The sequence below is a fragment of the Dromaius novaehollandiae genome, chromosome 2 (assembly GCF_036370855.1).
Source record: "Dromaius novaehollandiae isolate bDroNov1 chromosome 2, bDroNov1.hap1, whole genome shotgun sequence".
Classification (NCBI taxonomy): Eukaryota; Metazoa; Chordata; class Aves; order Casuariiformes; family Dromaiidae; genus Dromaius; species Dromaius novaehollandiae.
Genome location: NC_088099.1, coordinates 24,703,687 through 24,724,857, shown reverse-complemented (window position 1 = coordinate 24,724,857; position 21,171 = coordinate 24,703,687). Strand labels below are relative to the sequence as shown.

General features: G+C 39.9%; 1 protein-coding gene across 1 annotated transcript; it reads left to right on the top strand.

The window, feature by feature from the left end:
• Positions 1-377: 377 nt before the first annotated feature.
• Positions 378-19,060, top strand: STEAP4 (STEAP4 metalloreductase). Its single transcript, XM_026098541.2, has 5 exons — positions 378-566; positions 13,606-14,061; positions 15,416-15,943; positions 16,468-16,632; positions 17,713-19,060. Exons 2-5 carry the CDS (start codon positions 13,606-13,608, stop codon positions 17,980-17,982), a joined length of 1,419 nt encoding a protein of 472 aa, XP_025954326.2. The 5' UTR covers positions 378-566; the 3' UTR covers positions 17,983-19,060.
• The last annotated feature ends 2,111 nt before the right edge of the window (positions 19,061-21,171 follow it).

Sequence of the window (21,171 nt, the reverse complement as noted above, 5' to 3'; positions counted from 1 at the left end):
ATCTCAGAGATCAGGTAATTTCCACCTTCTCTATGCCAAATTCCTTTCCTCTCAATGTGACATTCTTATTGTCCCTACCCATGGCTGGAATGGCACAAGAGATTTGTGACACAAAAGAGAAGCTCTCCTTCCAGGCAAATAGTTGCTGTTACTCTTCTTCAACATTCTTGCTTTATGCAATTCTCAGGCTAGTCCTCCAAAAGCAGAGGAACACTGCCAAACCTCAGTGCTGGCTGATAGCCAAGGGGCAAGTCAGTGCTGGTATGACAAAAGCAACCACAGCTTGACCTCAGCTGTAAATACAAGGGCAGGGACTTTCCCTGAGATTTTGACGGGAAGTGTTTTCAGCCATCACAGACAGGGCTTGCAAAATCCCCTGATCTCTCCCTCCCCTACGCACTCTCCCTGGTTTCCACCAGATAAATGCCTGCGAGGCTGTCAGGGTTTCTGCACTCAGCTCCAAGCAATAGGACATCTCTGCAGCTCCTCAGGCCAGCTCTTGCTTCAGCACGAGCAGTGGGAAAGCACAGCTTGCCTAAGGAGAGCTCGGGAGGTCGAGTGCATAGGTAAGTTTTACAAAGCTGGTCCTCAGGTTTCTCTCACTTCTGTAGGTGGGAACAGTGAACAAAATGGTTAAACTGTCAACCTGTGAAGTTCAGGTGAGCTTGAACTCAACTTTTTTAAGTCTCCTGATGTATTTTTACCCCAGTGTTTCTACCTGCTACCTAAAAAATACAGAGCCAGAGCACATCTCTTGGCTTTGTATTGACATTACACAACCTATTACTCACTAAGAGTTGATATACGGAAGCACTGAGACATAAGAAAGGTTTTGTATCTGTAAAGTTATGATAACTAGAACTTTGGATTAGCCAACTGGTATTCAGAGAGCTTACAACAGCTGATGACAAGTTTATTTAATCTTTCAGAGGTGTTTGTTTTATTTGAAGAAGTGGAGAAAGCTTCTGCAAATATGGGTTGGTCAGGGGATGGGGGTTAAATGATGAAGCTGGAAAGCAGATTTTCTTTCCTAAGACAGTGCCAAAATTCTGGTTTGAATTTTAGTAGACTAGTGGAGCCAGTCCAAGGGCATTTTATTCACCCCAAATCATAAGTTATAGGTAATGACTCTTGGAACTAAAGATTCTTTTTGTTTCTGGATTTGTATGTGGACTTCATGTTTTCTCTTCCAGTTCAAGCAGCATACCAATTTTAGTCCTGTTTAATATTCTATAAGTAAGGGGCTCCAATACTGCAGAAAGAAATGGATTTTTCTTAAACATTGTCTTCTACCAGCACCACGTTATTAATTCAGAAAACATTTGCAGCTGTCAGAACCGTTCTTCAGCTTTAATACAAGAAAATTTCATATCCCCTCTAAACCTGCAAACATAAAGTGTCACTCACACTACAGCCCAATTTTTTCAGATTGTTATGATTTTATAAAATTACGCATTTACTTGAGGCTTTAAATTCTTTTTTAGATGTGGCCTTCCTGAAGCTCCTAGATTTGTTGATAGCAATGAGTTAGACTACCATGAAGTTGTAATAACTGAGATAGTGCTGTAACTGCATACCAAAATATTCCAATAGCCTACAGGAATCAAGCATCTTTCTTCATCCACATTGAAAATTGCTTATACATGCATGTTAAGTGCTTTTCATGTTTCCACAATGCTAGGCAGGTGGCATGTTTTTAAATCATTCCTCTTTGTTACATGCAGAGAAGGTGGATACGTGATCTGCTTGTCTTGCACAGGCACGTTATTAAGACAGTGAATTGCCTAGATGAGTATTTTATTTCAAATCAGGACCTCGTTTTGAAAGTGACTCTCCTGCTCTCCTCCAGGTACCATGCTTGGTCTCACATCACAGAGCAATCTTGGTACATACAGTCTCAGTTGCTTTTGGATGAAATGAAGAAATCCAACCACTAACAGGCATTCAGCTCACTGGACCAGACTAGAGTTAGTCCAAAGCCAAAACCCCTGCAATACGCATAGTGAGGACATTAGGCACTCAGAACCACCTTTTTCTCTCTACAAATCCATTTCTATTGGGCCTCACAAATACAGAGATAGAAAATGAGACAGTCAGGGACAGTGGCTCAAATCGTGCATATTTTAAGGCTTCTCTGACTGCTTCCCGGGCTATTTTTATTAAAACCTGTTTATCTGGTAATTTCAAGATCTGAGCTGAACGTTTCTCCTATTTTCCTCTTAGTAAGAGGGCTAGCAGTAAATGAAACCAAAACATTATTTATTTACATTTTATTTTCTGCAGAACATCTTATAGACGTTAACATTTTCTAATGTATATTAATTTTGGCTTTTTAAAACTTTTTTAGGAAGGAAAGGTGGGGGAAGATATCTGAATGTCACTTTCACACATGCTTACTGCAGTTCAAATTTTTCCTTTTTTGTCACTGCATGCTGTAAAACCAAAAAAGCTGGTCCTCAGGAAGGGGTCCTTTTGACATCACTATTTTAGGCTCACCAACTCTTTTCTTTTTCAAAACTTCTCCCACCTATATTCCCCTCAGTGAGAGCATGGCCAATAAACCAGTAAGTAAGTCCAATTACTTCGTGTTCCAGGCTGGGCTGTGTGAAATGGGTATAGTTTAAATTGTCCAAATTAGAAATGGATAAATTCAGTTCTCCGACGTTTTCTCTCTTCTGTTGTCCTGGGATGCCTTGCCCATTGAAGCCTACCAGCTTCCCTCAAGTTTTCCTGGCCTAGCGGGAAGCATGTCTGACAGGCCAGCTCACCTAACGTCACCTAGGTCTCCTGTTCTCTTCTTCTTTTTAGGTTTGGGTTTTGCTCTTTTCTGGGCTTTTTTTCTGGGCTGCTGACTTCAGCTCTTTCCTAATTGCTGTTGCAGTTTTGGGCATGGTGCTCCAGACGGACAGTGGTGGGCAGTGGGTGGCAGCCTGAGTAAGCACTAGTTATATTGGTGCTTCTTGGAAATGGAGGAGGTGAGGGAATGGCTGCCAGTGAGAGGATTAATTAACGGATCAACAAAGAGTGCCTCATGACTTCACAGTGACTACACAGGAACCCCCGGTGACAGAATTGCAAAGGTGGCTTCAAGCTATTTTTATTTTATTTTTTTAAATTTTGTTCTGTGGGTTGGAGGCACCAAAAATGTACTTAGCCTGTTAGCGGAAGGGAGAGGTCAGCAGGCCTGCTTCCCCAGCCCCCCAGCAGTGTGCTGGCTGCTTCACTCAGGATGGATCTTCTGTTGTTTGGCTAAGCCATTTCTTGTTTGCACTGGCAAAGAGATGCACATACCCCTGGTTTAGGGATAAGGCTGGATATAAAACTCTTGGAAACTGTAGATCCCACGGTTTGCTTTAGAATACATGACATTAAGATCGTGTCAGGAAGGAGGACTGTTTCTTAACTCGTGATGATTTCCCCGTATGTGCTTTTCCAAAGCGGAGTAGACTCACCAGCAAAAATTTGAATGTACAGAAAAATTATTTCCATAAACAGCAACATAAAAATGAGAATATTAATAAATCTCATTTGCATTCTACAACCTGAACCCTGCCAGAACTTCGTATAACTTGGCACTTCAAAGGTGATTAATTATAATAATCTGCTACAAACTGCTTGATCAATGGTAAAAACGGCTCAGCCATCCACCTCTGGCAACTTACAGCACCTGAGGACTGAGATCAAAGTATTTTACTGCTGTCTACCACCAATCCATTAGCAATACCAACTACGCAAGCGCCTGTAGACCACTAGATAAACAAGCCTTAAGTGCTAAGAAATTCAGCAGAGAGGTTGATTGCCAAGGAGGAAAGCACTTTCTGGCATCATCAGCGCATTAGGAATGTTTGACTAAGGATTCCTCTGGGGTGGTCCCATGCTACAAGAACGATGAGAGCAGGAAATATGTAGAAGACGACATGAGTACTCATAACAAGGGGTAATTATGCAATAACCTTAATAGCATAAAATGGTAATGTAATAAAGATAATAGGCTTATTCAGAAAACAGTTCCTCATTTACTTTTGCATTTCCTTGCTAGAGCAGCATGAGAGGGTCACCCTGCAGGAGGGAATTATTTTGTCCAATTAGGCAATTATGAAAACAGCATAATACTTTATTTTCTATCTCCTGGCACACATTCATCTCACTTTTACCTCAAATTATAGTGAATAGATTCTCAGTGACTTTCAGTAGGAGTAAGCAGCTCTGGCAGTGTTAGGGTCAGAGTTTTCTGTTGATCCCAGATATGACTGTTCAGATATTTAGGGGAAAATTCCATCCTGAAAGGCATCCAGCAGATCTAAATTCTTGGCTGCTAAAAGTAATGGAAGATCTATACAGACAGAGCAGAAGACCACGCAATGCTTCTCCTGTGCAGATTGAAAGGAGATTTTCTTCTTAAATAGCTGGAATGGAAATTTAATACAAACCTCTACAACACCAACCTGTAGCACTACCAAAAGATCTGGCCTTTTTTAGAGAAAAGAACTGTACCACTGGTCATTTTGGTTGACTCAGGCAGCAGAGATTTATAAAAGGTCCCATGTAATGTTTCTCGTGCCTGTGTGCTTTAGACCACAGCATAGGGTAATGCTGGCTGCACTGTGCTGTCCTGCTAGCAAGCTGGTGGCAATGCTATGCTCTGAGATCAGTACCTCGCGTACCGTACTCTGACAGAGAGGTTTCTGGGTTACTACCAAGGTAATGCCCGAGTTGTGGGCACATGCCCCCCTAGTTGCCATGCAAAAGGAATTAACGTCATTAGCTCGGGCATGTGCAAAACCGGAGCTGAATTCAAAGGGAACTTTGTTCGCATAAAAGTGACAAGCGAGATCTTTGCATTTGTCAGTATAGGATGCTACCCTCAGCAGTTCTGCAGATTTTTGAGTAATCTCAGCTCTATTTTTTACTTTAAGAACATGTCTTTAAATTGAGGCTTCTTAGCAATTAATTTTCAAAGTGTGTAGCTTAAGGTTGTTCTTTAAAGACTTCTAAAATCATTGTCTCAGTAAGAAATATTTGAAGGAACTAGTTTTTAAAATATTGCCTGATAATAATTTTTCCTTACTGAAAAATGCAGTCTCATTTAAAATTGTGGGTTTTTTGGTGAGGACTATCATTTCTTTATTTCTGAAAATATCAGTGTTTATTTTGTCCTGGATCCAGGCATGTCTCTGCAGGTGTCAGTTGCCTGTCGTCAAGTGGTAGATGAAAAAGTTCAAGTACATGTAAAAGACATAGAAAAGAAACAAAAACGAGCAAATAAATAGATTTCAGTGTATTTCAAGTGAGCAAGGGTGCTGACAAAATTTTTCACTGTTAAATCGCGCGTCTTTAAAGACTTTCTTATGACAGTGTTTTAGTGTATAGGCTCACGTAAGCAAGAATGCAGATTAACGAACTTTTTGTAAAGTCTGTCTGGCCTGAGTCCAGACATGTTGCAAATCCCCATATATTTGTTTTGGCAGGAAAACTTCATATTTGTGCCATTTCTTCTTAAATTTTTCAACATACTCTCCCTCCCACTCCTCAAGTTTCCGAGAGCCTAAAAATGCCAAGAACATTCTCACTGAGGCCCCTGCGCAGCAGCGGGCAGCTAACCTTTGATTTTGTCACAGGTGCTAGGCAACAAATGGGCTTCATTTTCTTCCTCTTTATGCCAACTCAATCCAAAAGTAAGTTAACTGAAAATCAACAATTCCATTAGTGTAAATGAGAACAGAATTGGGCCCATCACAGAGTCCTAGAGGGCAGGATGAATACATGTCTTGAACCCTTGAATTTGTATCATTTTGAAAGTCTGATTTTGATTGGTTGCTGGTGCATATCCAGTTAATAATAGTCTAGACATATCCTACCGATGGACTGTCAGTAAAAGCATTTCAAATAACCTACCCCTGCTCAGCTCTCAGTGTCTTTTGACAGACCAGAATGACATAAGATTACAATTCAAAAGCAGTTTCTCACTAATTTCTCTCTCTTTTGGTGGAACACATGTGTCTGTGTGTGTATGTGTGTGTGTACATATATGTACATATATGTGTGTGTGTGTGTATCTATATATATACACATGCACATACATCATGCATTTTAGGATGTCCATTATTTTAGTCTGATTTCTGTAGGAAATCACATTTCTCTGGTCATTTTGAGGTATTCATGAATGAATGTTTGTTTATGTGTGTCCTTCCTAATCATTTTTTAGGGCTGATTTCATATAAATAGACTAGGAGGAGAGAGCACTCTAAGTTGCTTTCCTTACATTTCATAAAAAAAGGCAGCTATGCAGAGACTGAAGACCCCACAGGAGAGTCCTGACAAAATGAAAGCCTATACTACGTCTATACACATTTAAACACCTGAAAATCCACATGAGAACAAAACTTATAGGAATGATCTCCTGTGACTGGAACGGTTTCAGTCAGCGCGCGTTATCAATCAAGAAACACAAGTCCCTAGGAATCTCAGCCTCATTATTTCTAGTGCTCACAGAGCTTTTGTTAATATCTCTAAATCGTAGATAAAAGATGCTCAGAAGAATAGCTTTACAGTGAGGAAAGGGAGCCACAGAGGACATAACAGGAATCCAGGAGGTGTTTACCATGCACGGTGGATCTGAAAACATGTATTTCAGGGGCTCAGCCAAGGTCCCAGAACATGCCCTGACCTTACTGGAATAAATCCGCTGCTCCCTGGCCTGGGTTTTAGGCAGGCTTGTCTCACTCCTTCTTTCCCTCTTTCAGCTTCAGGTATGAAGCTGAAATCTTTTCACTCTCCTTGCAGTAGACTAGGTCAGATTAAAGCTTAATACAACTATACAACTCAGAACAGTACAACAGCCCTAAAAGACTGAGAAAATTAATCAGGTTATGGCTGGGTCTTAGTCTTTACGGGAGCTGTTGGAGGTGGTGAGATTTCCAGCTCTCTCAGTACTTTGTTATGATTTAGACAACATTGAGCACACCTATTTAGGCCTACACTTCATCGCTCCAAAGAGCCTCCAGGCAGCTTTAGAGTTCTCCTGATAAGAAGTAAAGATGTGGGAAGCGTGATGTCCTCTGTAGTGGGATTTATCATTTCAAACAATTGGTTTTTATCAGTTTTGTCAAAACTTAGAGCTCAGGACTTTCTCCTGAGAAGAAGAGCAAACATTCATTTACTTGAAAGAAAATTCATGAATAATATGTTGTGATATGTTTGTTAGGAGCTATTCTGCTTTCTTCTTTATGTATTTAAGTACTGGATTAATCATGGGACAGTAGTTTTGCCATGTGTCTTTCAGTTTTAGATGTATTAAATAACAGAAAATGCAATTTATAATTTAGGGCAGATTTGATTCTACAACTGTCAGGTTATAAGAAGCAGTATTTGTTATAGAGTGCATTCTCTTTCTCTCTCTGTGGGAACAGTAACATGGAATTTTAAGTAAATGAGATTGCCTCATAGTGCACAGGTACTTCTGAGGTGTCTTTTTAAATCACACTTCACTTGTTCTCCACGTTACAGCAGACTACTGAATAAAATACATGCTGTGATATACTTCATAAAGATACAGGCAAAGTTGTGATACTAAATATGCAATAAATGAGACGTTACTTGTTCTCTTTTTCTACCTTACTTAATAGGCTACTATATTTAATTTTAGTGTATTTGGGCACTTTTGTCTAGTACACACATTTCGGTCACAGATGACTCAGGTCTCAGACCTTCCAGAGCAAAGCAGGATTCTCAGTTACAGAAAAAACAGTTGGGGATTACTTCTACTTGTCAGTATATGCAATAATCAACTACTAGAATAATGAGAATTAACTTTCTGAGAGAAATTGTTTGACTTTGGAGAACTTGAGAGCATGGGAAAGAAAGGTCCTAAAAATTACCAATCAAAAAACTATAATCCAAGTAAAAATATGGAGTGTAAAGTCAAAATCAAGGAAAGGACTGACTCACCACTCAGCTGAGAGAAAGCTGTTGACTAATGACTCCGAGAAAGATAGATAACCCTGTAATGCTTACATTCCTCTTTCTTCACTATATGGGTCAACTGTGATAAAAGAGGTTTCTCTAGTAACAAAGAGCTGAGAATTCAGGCTACATAACTCAAAAAACAGATTAGACTGTGTTTAGGTGAGTTAAATGACTTCAGACCAAAGGAGGCTGAAGAAACTCACCTCAAATTGTTCAGGGAACTAAGGGAAGAATTTTCACAGCCATTAATAGCTGTCTTTAAGAACTGTGCAGGACAAACAAAGCTCAGAAAGACTGTGAAGGCAAAAATAACCTCTATCTTTAATAGTGCGAAAAGAGAGGAGGTGGAGAATTATGGCCCAATCCATTCAAATGCAATTCTGGAACAAATACAGGGAGCAAATACCAGATAAGAAAGAGAGGGGTTAGAGGCACATGAATTAATCAAGAACAATCATGCCAAACCCACTTAATCTCCTCTTATAATAGGATAACAGGCCTAGTAAATCATGCAGGTTATACAACTTGACACCAGCAAAGTTTTTAGTATGGTAAATGTTACAGAATATTTTCATAAGCAAACTAGGAAAACGCAGCCTAGATTAAACTAATATAAAGTAAGTTTCTGCAGAACTAGCTGAAAAACCATTCTTAGTCTTATCATTTAATCTCTGGAAGACTACACTTATTGCAGATATCTGGGGGAGGGAGGTGTCTTTCCTGGGTAAAAACCTATTCAGGAATTTCATTAAATGGCTTAGATGCTGGAATAGACAGTATATTTATTAAAGCTGACAAGTTGACAAAGTTGAAAAGGGCTGCAAGCACATCAGAGGACAGGCTTAGAAATCAAAATTACCTTGAAAAATTGAAGCTACAGTTTGAAAAATATATGTTGCTGTTCTATAGGGACAAGTGCATGATACTGCACTGAGCCAGAAATAACTATGCAAATAGAGCAATTGGCCAGGGAGCAGTTTTGCATTAAACGATGCAGGTGTTTTAGGATGCACTTACATAAGTATTTTAATTCTGACCAGAAATGCACTGTTGAAGCAAATCACCACTTATCATGCTGTGCTGTGCGTCACAGAGAGGTCTTGGGACATACGAACCTAGATTCCTTTCCAGTGAAAACAGAGCCAGATGTGCTCCAGGTGCACACCTAACACACTCCAGCTGCTAACAGGCACACAGGCTGTGGTACCAGAATAAAGCTAGTTCAAGCTAAAAATCTCTGACACATATACAACGCAAACGTGGGGGCTCAGCACCAACTGTTTCACTCAGCTTTGTTCCTATTGCACCACACTACTTCTTAAAGTACACAGCCATAATGCATGACAAGCTGACTAAGAATCAACAGTACGTTGTAAATAAGGCAACTGTGACAGTGGGACAGCGTGTTTCCTGTAAGGCAGATGAAGCTGGTAAGATCTCAGCTAGAGTGCTGCATTCAATTTTAGCACCATCCTTTTAATACATATTTGGGCCAACTTAGCCTACAAAGATGAGAGGAAAGCAATGAGAACGATCAACACTCAGAAGCATGAGTTGGTGGGAAAGATCTGGAGTCATTTTATCTAGAGAAGAAAAGTGTGAAATGATAACAACTTTCATGTCCAATGAAGGCTGCCGCAAAGAGGAGCAGAATAACTGGACGTTCATGTCTACTGTGAAGGAGGCCATTTAGATGAGACGTAGAAAATCTGTCTAATAGTATGGACAGTGAAACAATAGTGCATGAGGGAGATTGCAGAATCCCCATCACATGAAGATTTTGCAAACAAGTTAGACATGTATCTGTCAGACTTGGTTTAAATGTAGTTTATCCTGCCCTAGGGAGGGAGACAAACATAATCTTTTGAGACCACTCTAAAAGCTATTTGTTTTGCTTCTTTTTTAAATGTAAATAGTAAAATTTTCTCTTTCCTGCCCCTTTCATCTTGTCATTCTACCTTTTGAATCATTCCACTGATGTGTTATCTGTCGTTTCAAGTTACGTCTTTCTGATCCTTTGGTTTTCCAATCCGGTTTGTCTCTGTCCCATCCCTCCTTTTTCACTTTGGTACTGCACTTCCTTTGTGGCACTGCTTCTGCTATGTAATCCCTGCTTTTTCTCATGCACAAAGCACCATGTCTGTTTTCATTCAAATTTCTGCATAAATGAAGTATCTGTATATAACTGCTGAGCAAAATCGTATCTTCATCCAATCCACTCTGGATTTGTGTACTGCGTAGTTAACAGCAGTTTTGCACAGCTAGCTTCTTTTGTTCTTTCAGTTTCTTCTTTTATTACTGACCAAGTGGCAACCAGCTAAGAGATTACCACTGATTTTAAGAAAAATGGGATAATTCACTGTATAAGAAAACATTAACAATGCAGAAAAGAAAGGAGGTAGTTAATCATTACAGAAGCTAGCATAGATTATCTTTTAAATAACCAAAAAGCATCACTAGTTCTCTAGTGTAAGGGAGATAGACACAAGCAAAGATATTATGTATAGATACAAATCTCTGTGGCATTTTCTCAGGTAATATATGGGTATGTATATACAAGAATGGAGAATGATTTTTTTATATGTTTCTTTGCTGGTATTTCTGTTTTCCCCCGGAGCTCTGAGAGCGCCCAGCGTACGCAGCAGCTCGGAGCAGACCGCTGCTGCCATCTGCCGCTTCCCGAGACCCTGCTGCGAGCGCTGGGGCTGAGCTCGCAGATGCCGAGCGAGCCAGATGTTTTGTGACAGACTTCTTCAGCACATAAGCAAAACTGCTTATATTATAGCAAATTAATACTTTCTCTCATTACAGCTTTGTTACAGTAATGCCCGGAATTTAAAATCAAACTTACCTTGCCATCTGCGTGTCATTCCCTGGAATAGCTGATGCACAATTAATCAAAGTTTTACAATATATTTATTTGTTAAGAAATTCATTGCTGACCAGCTTATTTTTGATACATAGTGTGTACTATCATAACAGAGATTCAATAACAGCTGTATGCATCCCTATTAAATACTTCTTAATAAGAAAAGCCAAATTTTGCTTACTTTTTTCAAGGAAACTGTCTCTTTTCTTAAAGATGGGATTATGCTAGATTAGCCCACCAGCACTAGAGGCAGCTTTAACTCTCCAACTTTCTATGGAATCATATTAATTACCATGTAGAAGGCCCTTCATATATTGGATAATGCTCTAAGAAACACTATTTTTCAAAAAGAGTATTCCTTGCATTAATTTTTCTTTTCATCTCCCTCTTGTTCTCTTTCCTGACAAGATGAGTTCAACGTTCACTAGCAAATAACGTGTTCTGTATTAACGAACACAGGAAACACTTTAAAGATTTATTTCCTGCTGGTGAATATTAAATATTTTTAAAAGGTTAAACAATATGTAACTTTAACTGATCTACCAAATACATCACCCGATAACATCCATTTGATTTTTTTTTTTCAATCTTACTTTGCAGAGGAGAATGATTTGCGTATTCATTCAGCACCAGCTTAATGATTTCCTGAGGGCAGATACAGAAGTTTTCGGCTGGACAATGGTGTATTACAAACAAGGTTTATTCTCCAATTTAGATAGGGAGACTACTTTGGTAAAAAGAAAATTAGAGAAAGTAAAGTTGAGTCTTACTACATAATGAGTTGCAACCATTTATTAATATAACATATGAAACTCATCTGTTCTGCTTTGAAATACAGACTATCCACAAAAGGGAATTTTATAGCTTTACTCCCATTAGAGCCTCATGGGAATTAATAAAGCCCTCAGAGAATGACTTTTTTAACCATGCCGAAAGACTTTGCATTTGTATGCATGTGTCAGAGCGTACAAATATGCTAGAAGCATTCAGATAGGTCCCTCTGAGGATCTATTTTCGCACTCAGTCGGTTACTTCATGAAGTATACAAAGACAGCGTCCAGCCGGGTGGCTGGGCCACCAGCCTCAGGACAGCTGGGGTCGACACCCTGCTACATCGCAGAGCTTCCTGGGGCACCTGGACGAGTCACACGGGCCACGAGAGCAAAGATGCTCAGGCACTGCTTTGCCTGAATGGATGCCCTGCCCTGCAAACCATAACAAAATTCCCTTGGCAGCTCTCTAAAACCAAGGGTTTTTCTGCCCACTGGCTGGCAACAGCAGGGTTGAAAAGGCACTGGTGCCACCTGAGGGCTAGCAAGCTGCACATAGCTCTAGCCCAAGCCAAAATCATGACATAGGATTCTCAGAATAAGCATTTCTCTATCTATCTTGCTAGTGGAGCTTATGCCCTACACCACGCACCAAAATCATGTGTGCATTTCCCTCTCATGCCCCTTAACTGGAGCTCAAGCAGGGTTAGGTTTGATTTTTTTATTCACCAAAGAAGTGCAAGTTTTGGCCCAACCAATTTAAAATCATGTCAGATTTTTTGAAAGGAAAAAAATGTGCTGGATAAAAAGAAATTTAAAAGAAGCCGAAGAATATCATCTCAATATTCCCAAATGGCATAGTTGCTTTCTGAACAGTGCTTCACAGAAGAATGTTAGTGAAGGGTTAATAAACAACAGTAGCTAAGCAATTTGCTTCAGGTCTAGCTAACTGTTTCATGCAATTCCTTCCTGCAAATTGGAAAAGCAGTTATTCTCACATCTTTAATTAATACACTCACCTGAGATGCAGAGAAAGACTTGAATCAGGCCTCATGCAAATTAAATGGCTGTTCTAAGTGCTAAATTACTGGCCATTCTAGGAGAGAGGTTTCTCAAGATCTCCTCTGGGAGATCTGCCTTTGGGCCTTAGCTTCTCTGTCCTCAGTTCACCTTTTGTAAAGTAAATGTAACAGTCTGTGGCTCTACTGCAAGACCCTTGGAGCAGACCCTCTTGGTTCTGTATGTGTATCATGGATCTCACTCTGTAAGTACAGAGCACATGTACTGGTACGACATGGATAATACATCAAAGACTTTGAAGCTCCCAGGTACAGCGATGAAGGAGGCGAGATAAAAACCTCAAAGAGAATTCTGAGTAATGAGTAATATATAACTATCAAAAATAGATGTTCAACATGAAATATTTCAATTCCACTGGCCAAACGCTTCACATGACTTTCTTCAGGAATTTGGAGAACAATAATAAAACAAACTGGCACTGACCAGTCATATTACAGAAATACTGAGGACAACGCATAAGTTTGTAGCTAGCTTTTCTAATGTCTCTTCTTCAAGTATTTTATGAAATGAACTTCCAGGTTCTAATCTGATTAGTTCACTCCTCTTTCATGCTTTTCTATAACATAAGAAAGCAGAAATGACTCTGAAGTGTGCGCAACTCTTGCTCCCTGTGCTCCTGCACCTTCTCTCCCTCTTTCTCTTTGAGAGTAGAAAACAGCAATAGTTCAGCTGAATATTAAAAAACATAAGATGGATGGAGAGTACTGTAAGAGATTGTAAGAACTGAATAACCTGAACTTGTTTTTAAAAGCTGTACAGAAATCTTCCAAGAGTATGTATTCAGAAGTGTCCAGAAAGCACATTAAGAAGCAAGAAAATTCTTATATGTTTATTTTGTATAGCCAGAACTGATGCTAACCTGTCATTTTCAAAAGACTGATGTTTTGCTTATTTTTTCCTATTACTTTCTTTTTTAAATAGATGCATACAAATCCTTCGAACGAAATGGCTTTGACTTCTAATGCTTCCAACAAAAAAGAGACAGTGTGCATATTTGGAACAGGAGATTTTGGGAGAGCTCTGGGCTATAAAATGATTCAGTCTGGCTACTCCGTTGTGTTTGGAAGCCGACAGGCACAGACATCCAGCCTGATTCCCAAAGATGCAGCGGTATTGAGCCACACAGAGGCTGCACAGAAAGCTGCCATCATCATTATAGCAATCCCAAGGCAACATTACAACTTCCTTATACCATTGGCAGAAATTCTCCATGGAAAAGTGTTGGTGGATGTAAGCAACAACTTAAAATTAAACCAGTATCCTCAATCCAACGCAGAGTACCTTGCTCAGCTGATCCCAGGTGCTAAGGTTGTGAAAGCCTTCAACACTGTGTCAGCCTGGGCCTTGCAATCCGGCACACTGGACGCAAGCCGACAGGTAAGACTGAGCAGTGGCAGTTTACAGTATGTTGTATCATACAGTTTGTCAACAGTTAGACAAAACACACACATACAGGATATATGAATCAGGCAAGGTTGAGATGGTTGAGATAATCAAATTAAATGTGAGCTAAAATTTAGTTTGGGGCTCTAATATGACTTGATAAGGAATATTGACAGCTTGCCTTTTATAACCCTCAAAATACATTAAGATGTTAGGAGAGATCAGAGAAGCAAGGAAAGAAAGAAAACAGAGCTACAAAGAAAGAGAGAGACAGAAAACCAGGAGGAAATGATGGGTGCATCAGTTGTTCACTTGGATGTAAAGTTAAAGAGAAAGGGTAGAGGGTATGCCAAAACAAGAATAAAATGAAGAGATCAAAAAAAGGGAGGAGAGAGAGATGGTGGGGCAACAGAATGAGTATGAGCACCAGGAGAAGTGGGATGAAAGGTGAGGAATTTTCTAAATCAACACCCATCAACAAGGAAGTCTAAAAAAACGATGTGTGCAAATCATTTTAACTAGCTCCTTGACCACAGACAAGCAAGCACAGGGTTGGTCACAGGAAGCAACAGCACACAGCTTACCTGAAGAAAAATCATTTATGATTGCCTCACTATGTGCTACTCTGAGGGACTGTGCCCTTGTAAAACGCGCTGTGTCAGCTGGCTACTCAAACCATTCTTAACTTTATTTTGGATGGCAGGCAAACGGCTTTAGCAAAACAAAAGGCCATGGACTCTCCAGTCTAGGCTCCACAAGCCTTCATCATAATTAGATCAATAAAAGAGATTGCCCCCTTCCTTCCAGCTCTGAAAGGAATATTGTTTTGCACACCCACAGGGAAGAGGCTTTCTTCACCATGTTACTAGACATTGGAAGAAGTAATATTTACTTTCATGAAAGGGCAACTATGATTTAATGATCTCTGTGCCCAGTTCCTTGGGCTCCTTATGGACAACTGTAGTGGCAATGGAAAACTTTGCTCCTATCTACAAAGTCTTACAGAATCTCATGTCACCACATGCACTCACAAGCAGCTTGCAGAATCTTCAAAAGTTATGTTAAAATCCAAGTATTCTAGGGAAAAACTTGTACAAAGTGTGTTATGGTTTGTTGTTTTCACAGATACAATTTTGCCACTTGAAACAATCTCCTTCTCCAAAGGAAAGAATCTGATTCTTAGTTCTTGGGCCTGTTGGTCAAGAAATACTCTATAGGTCAAGGCTAGCAAGAGAGCCAACGAGTAGTCTAGGAAGCTTGTGCTCATGTTCCACATCCATGCAGGATTGCAGTAAAAAGCATCACAAAAGTTTGTCAAAATAAAGCTTCTGTTTGTTTTTGGCTGCAGGTATTTGTCTGTGGAGATGACAAGAAAGCTAAACAGATGGTGATGGATATTGTTCGTGCACTGGGTCTCACACCATTAGATCAGGGATCTCTCTTGGCTGCTCAGGAAATAGAAAATTACCCTTTGCAGCTCTTTCCAATGTGGAAGTTCCCCATCTTTTTGTCTCTTGGCCTAACTGCATTCTTCTTCTTCTACTGTTTGACTCGTGATGTAATTTACCCTTATGTTTATGAAAAAACAGATTTTTCATTTTTTATTGCAATTTCCATACCAAATCGGATCTGCCCTATAGTGGCACTCATCCTTCTTGCCTTGGTCTATCTTCCTGGTGTACTTGCTGCAATTATTCAGTTATACAGAGGTACCAAATACAGTCGTTTCCCAGTCTGGCTGGACAAATGGATGCTGTGTAGAAAACAACTTGGACTAGTAGCCTTGGCATTTGCTTTTCTACATGTTTTGTACACTCTTATCATCCCAATTCGCTACTACGTAAGATGGAGAATGAATAGCAGAGTCCTCTCACAGGTAAGTTTTGCTTCTCTCTCCCCTTCATTCTACGTAGTTTATGTGTTAACAAAATAAGCAGGAAAACTAAAAATTAAGAATAATTTAAAGAAACATGTTTCCCCATTTCTGCATATACTTTTAAGAATGGCACATATTCTGACTTTCTGACCTTATTTAACAAAAAAGGATCACATATGTGTTCTCAGTGGTAGAGCTACAGCAGTGTGAAACGTGCAGCACCACAGAATCATAGGTAATGGGACACAGAACCTATATGTAATATAATGCCTCTTCTGCTTTTTGAGTAGCCATTCAAAGAGAATCTCCAAAAAGAGGCAGCTGGTCTGTTCTTTTTATTCATTTTAAGATAGTTAATGTATAACATTTTATATAATGTTATAAAGTTATGTATAATGTTTTATATAATGGTATGATGCTAAAGTATAACAGTTTTCTTCTGGTTATCTTCAAACATTTTTTTTCTGCGTATTGATCCTAAAACTGCTATCACTTCAATATATACCTGGTTTTCTTCTCTTTAGGCACTGAACAACAGAACAGATCCATTTATTAACACTAATGGCTGGCTTAGTGACTCTTATTTGGCTTTGGGGATTTTAGGATTTTTTTTATTTGTTCTGCTGGGAATAACTTCCTTGCCTTCAGTCAGCAACAGCGTCAACTGGCAAGAATTTCGATTTGTACAGGTAAGAAAAAGACTTTCTTTAATAAATCTTCTTCCCTCTGCCTCTTCTGGAAAATTTCCTATTCCCTTGTAAAGTGTGACCCCAGACAGGTTTACTAGTGACTTAGCGCTCTCCTCCATTCGTATCTCCAAATGTGATGTGTGCGTTTTTTACCATCACACGGTAAAAAAAATCTCCATGGCTACACAGCTCCCAAATTTAAAAAAAAGGAAAAAAAGAAAAAAACAGCTCTAAGCACTGCTGATGGTAGAACTGGGATTATTACATTAAGAGCAGAAAATAAGGAAGACCTGAGCTCCTAAATGACAAACAGAAAGCGGACATTGTAGAATTACCAACTGCTAAATTATACTAAGTCACAAAATGTTTCAGCTAATTTCAACCATTTATTGGGCTAATTTCCTTAGTTCACATGAAAACTCAGTTAACTGTTAACAAGATAAGTCAGTTAAAATGAGTCTGAAAATTCACTTTATGACACAGATCCTCTCAACAACAAGGAAGGGAATCTGCAGTTTGTGCAGTCTAAAATTTGCTGTACCTATGAACAGCGTGCCCTCAGTAACGCTGCAATCTCAGCCCTGGGTTCAGGGGAAGCTTGTGCAGGCTGCAGTGCCTCTGCAAGGACTGGGCTGGGAGGAAGGCGAAGGCGAAGGCGAAGAAAGATTACTGTCACTGAATGCTTTACACAGGCCCAGAACCTGCACTGTATGGCTGTTCAGGCTGGATTAGCACTAGAGCATAAAAAAGCTTGGATCTCTGAGCTGACTTTCGCCATTCTCTCTGCATTTTCGTATATATGACAATCACTAGGCAGTATGTGTGTGCTAGCAAAAAGCAGCAGCGTTGTTGACAGGAAGAAAGACCAAAAATGATATTTCACCTAGGTCCATCCAACCTTTATTTAAAAGAATAAGAGCCTTAATATTTATAAATGTTTCACTTCAGCAGTCTCAGATTAGTCCCAAAATTGGCACATTCCATAAAACTTACTGTGTAGTGTAAATTCCATTTGTTTTGAAGTTTAACAGACTATTTTAACCTCCACTTTTTTTCTTTCTTTCCTTTGTTTCCTCCTAGTCCAAGCTGGGATATCTGACACTGATTCTGTGCACTGCACACACACTGGTTTATGGTGGAAGTCGGTTCCTGAATGCTTCATCATACAGATGGTATCTTCCAAACGCCTACATGCTCTCTCTCATTGTTCCCTGCACTGTACTGGTTGTTAAATTTGTACTCATATTTCCTTGTCTAGACAAACCACTCACACAAATTCGACAGGGTTGGGAGAGGAATCCTCGATACTCAGAACACTCAAACTACATTATCAACAAGTCTGCTGTATAATTAGACCAATCTGCATTATCAAAAATGAAAAAAAAGATTATGGAGGCAGTATCAAAATGAAGCCCATATTGACCTTTAATTGGAGGGTGAGCAAAAAAGTGAAAAACATGGCAAGGCCCTGAGTAAAATAAAATCACCCCAGTCACGAGATTAAGTTAAACAAGGGGCCAGTTGAGCTCCTGCGCTCCATGTATGCTTTGACACAGGAGTAGGCCTTCAGTTGTGCTCAGTATATTTTCCCCTCATCTATCTGTCCTCTATTCCTAACAGGAATATGAGAGAAGAAAATGATGCCCAGTGTCCCTCCTTTGTCACTCTGCATCTCACCCTGGGCTGGGCAGAACCAGAGAAACCTCTGCTGTTACATGATATCTGCTTTTCTTCCCCATCCTGCCCATGCAAGCTCAGGCCTACGAGCTCCTATCAAGGAGACTCACACGCGCGCGCACACACACACACACATGCACACACACACACACACACACACACACATGCACACACACACACGCACGCACGCACGCATGCACGCACACACTCTGATCCCACCCCTGAAGCCAGTGGCATCTGTAGAACAGGACCAGAATGGATACTGGCTGAAGAAGAGCTCTGCTCTTCACAGCATTACTCTATCCTCCATCAACATCTGATCCAAAAGATACTCATACTTTAGAGATACTGGAGCAAGATTTGTTCATTTGGTTTGTGTACAGGAGTTGTGATGTTCGAAGTGTATGGGCCAAGGACTACTGAACCTTTGTTTTACTGTAGTACTACAAATGTAGCTGGCAAGGGGAGGGAGGAGAGACAAAATGCCAGAAAGACCTGAGATGGTGTGGTCACACACCTAAGCTTCTCCACAGGTACATGTGAAAAGTAGCCAGTAATTCTGTGTATGCAGTGGGCTGTAAGGAAAGAAACTGAAGGAAAATCCTATTATATCAGGGGTTTGTATTATATATCAAGATTATCATGAAGATAGTATTGCTAATTTTTCCAGAAAGAAATCCTTGGGTGCAATATTAAAGATATTCTATGGAAAATACACTTATCTTAACCACAATAAAGAAAATTCCTTAAAGTGTTGAGCTCTGTTACCATTTTGGGAACCTCTTTTGACATGATGCGGCTGCTGATATACTCAGTTGTTTAGTGGTTTTAGAATAGGCCTTGGGGCAAGGAATAAAATGGGATTCTGTCTTCTCCAACTGCCAGCGCATGCCTTCCCTCATCTTTGTTGCTCTGCACTTGGATCCTCACATAAGCAGATCTTTGCTTAATCATCAAAGCGGGCTCAGTATGTTGCAGAAAAACAGGACCCAGCTGGGATGGTGACGTTGTTACATTGGAAAGAGAGGATCTAAGAGCCTCCTTTACACTGGAGAATAAAAAAAAGGCAAAATGTGCTTGTTTTTATAGGAAGAGAATTGCTCACTATCTTCTCTCCCTCTGTCTTTTCCCTGTCTCACCGAGAGTGTAAATACTCACAAATATGAAAGTATGAATATGAAATAGCCAACTTCTTTCAAACAAGCACTGTCAAACAGATCAGAAAAAAGATCATTATATGAATGACAGTTACCAAAACATTTCTCAACAGTGGAGTCTTTTTTAGTTCAGGACCTATATCCCTTATCCTTCCTACCCTCTGGACTAAAAAGAAAGAAATTTCTTAGTACCCAAGATAATGCTGAAGGAGACTAGTGTATCTAGATTTCTTGCAAATAATCCTAGCACCAAGTGATCCTACTAACCAGCATTGGTTCATACTTCATACTCAGTAGGTCATGTATGTTTGCTGACCAATGTCTATATCATTACAGAAGTTTTCTTTGACCTTTTAAATGATGGAGAAGTACCCCATTTCATGCTTTGTGTAGAGGTTTTCCAAGTTAATCTAATGGAATCGTTTACTGAAAAGGGGATCATATATTGGCTCAAGGGGCCAAAGTAGCAACACTGTGGTGATGATGCCTGGAACAGCTCTTTCAGACTCCCTGAAAGACTTCCCTCTCTAGGCAGAAACAGAGAGAAAGAGAGAAAGCAAGAAAGAGAGACAGTAAGAAAGACAGAGTATGTGTGAGAGAGAGAACACCAGGGAGACTGTGTGTGCGTGTGTGTGTGTGTGTGTCTATGTATGTGTGTGTTGGTGGAAGAGAAAGGGAAAGACAGAAAAGAAAACAAGTAGCAGCAGACTGAACAGATATCCTCTAGATTTGCCATCTTGGGGCCAAATTCTACTCTCTCTGACAGATTTTCTCCAGACTTATGTTGTTAAGAATAGTAACTACCAAAATTCTTAAAGGTTGTTCTTAAAGGACTTACAGGGGTCTCTGCCTGTATAGACGCAGAGCTAAAAATGCCCTTTTCTCTCTCATGGCTGAACCTATTGGTTGGCATTTAAACTGCAACAGCCATGGCAAGTAACGCTCATCTAATAGCTATGCTTCATCAAATGCAAACATAGCAAGTGCTCTGTGTCTGCTTCCCACAGAGAGCAGGATCCTGCATTTCAGAGTTGCAGTCTTCAGAGTACCCTAGGCCAAATCTCATCTTCTTTAGCCTCACGGAGAGTTAGCTTCATTTAGTGACTACAGTCTGACTGAATGCCATCTATATAGTACTAAAGTCAGTATTGTATCATATTCCCAGATAGGCACAGGACAGTAGACCATGCAGGAAAGAGAAAAGAGCTTCTTTTAGGACCGATGTTAGGTTGCCTTTGTAAGGCTGAAACATAAACCAAGATTTACTGAAAATGCCACGTGGGTAGGTACAATTTGCAATTTGCTGTTTAGTCCAAGAATAAAGTGTCAATATCTGTTGTGTACAAACCAAACAAACAACGCCGTTTGTTTGCAGGGTGGCAGTTTCGAACGAGCCAGCTCTCAGGAGCTGATCCAGAGCTCTCATTTGAAGTCAACAGCAGGCTGTTGGTTGACTTCAGTAGATAATAATAGGTCAGATCTCCAGCAGCACTTGTTTTTCCAACCTGAGTGAAGGATTTTATATCCTATTACTCTTGGGCAGCTGGGGAGTATTTGCTTCACAAATTTATGTATTTATTTCTTGAACGTTGCAGAGAAAGCAGTTTGCATTAGTAATTTTTACATGATAGTTAGACTAAGATAGTTAAACTAACACAGTTAAAATGGCACTATTTTGAAAACAACCAGTTATGAAAAGCGTTCA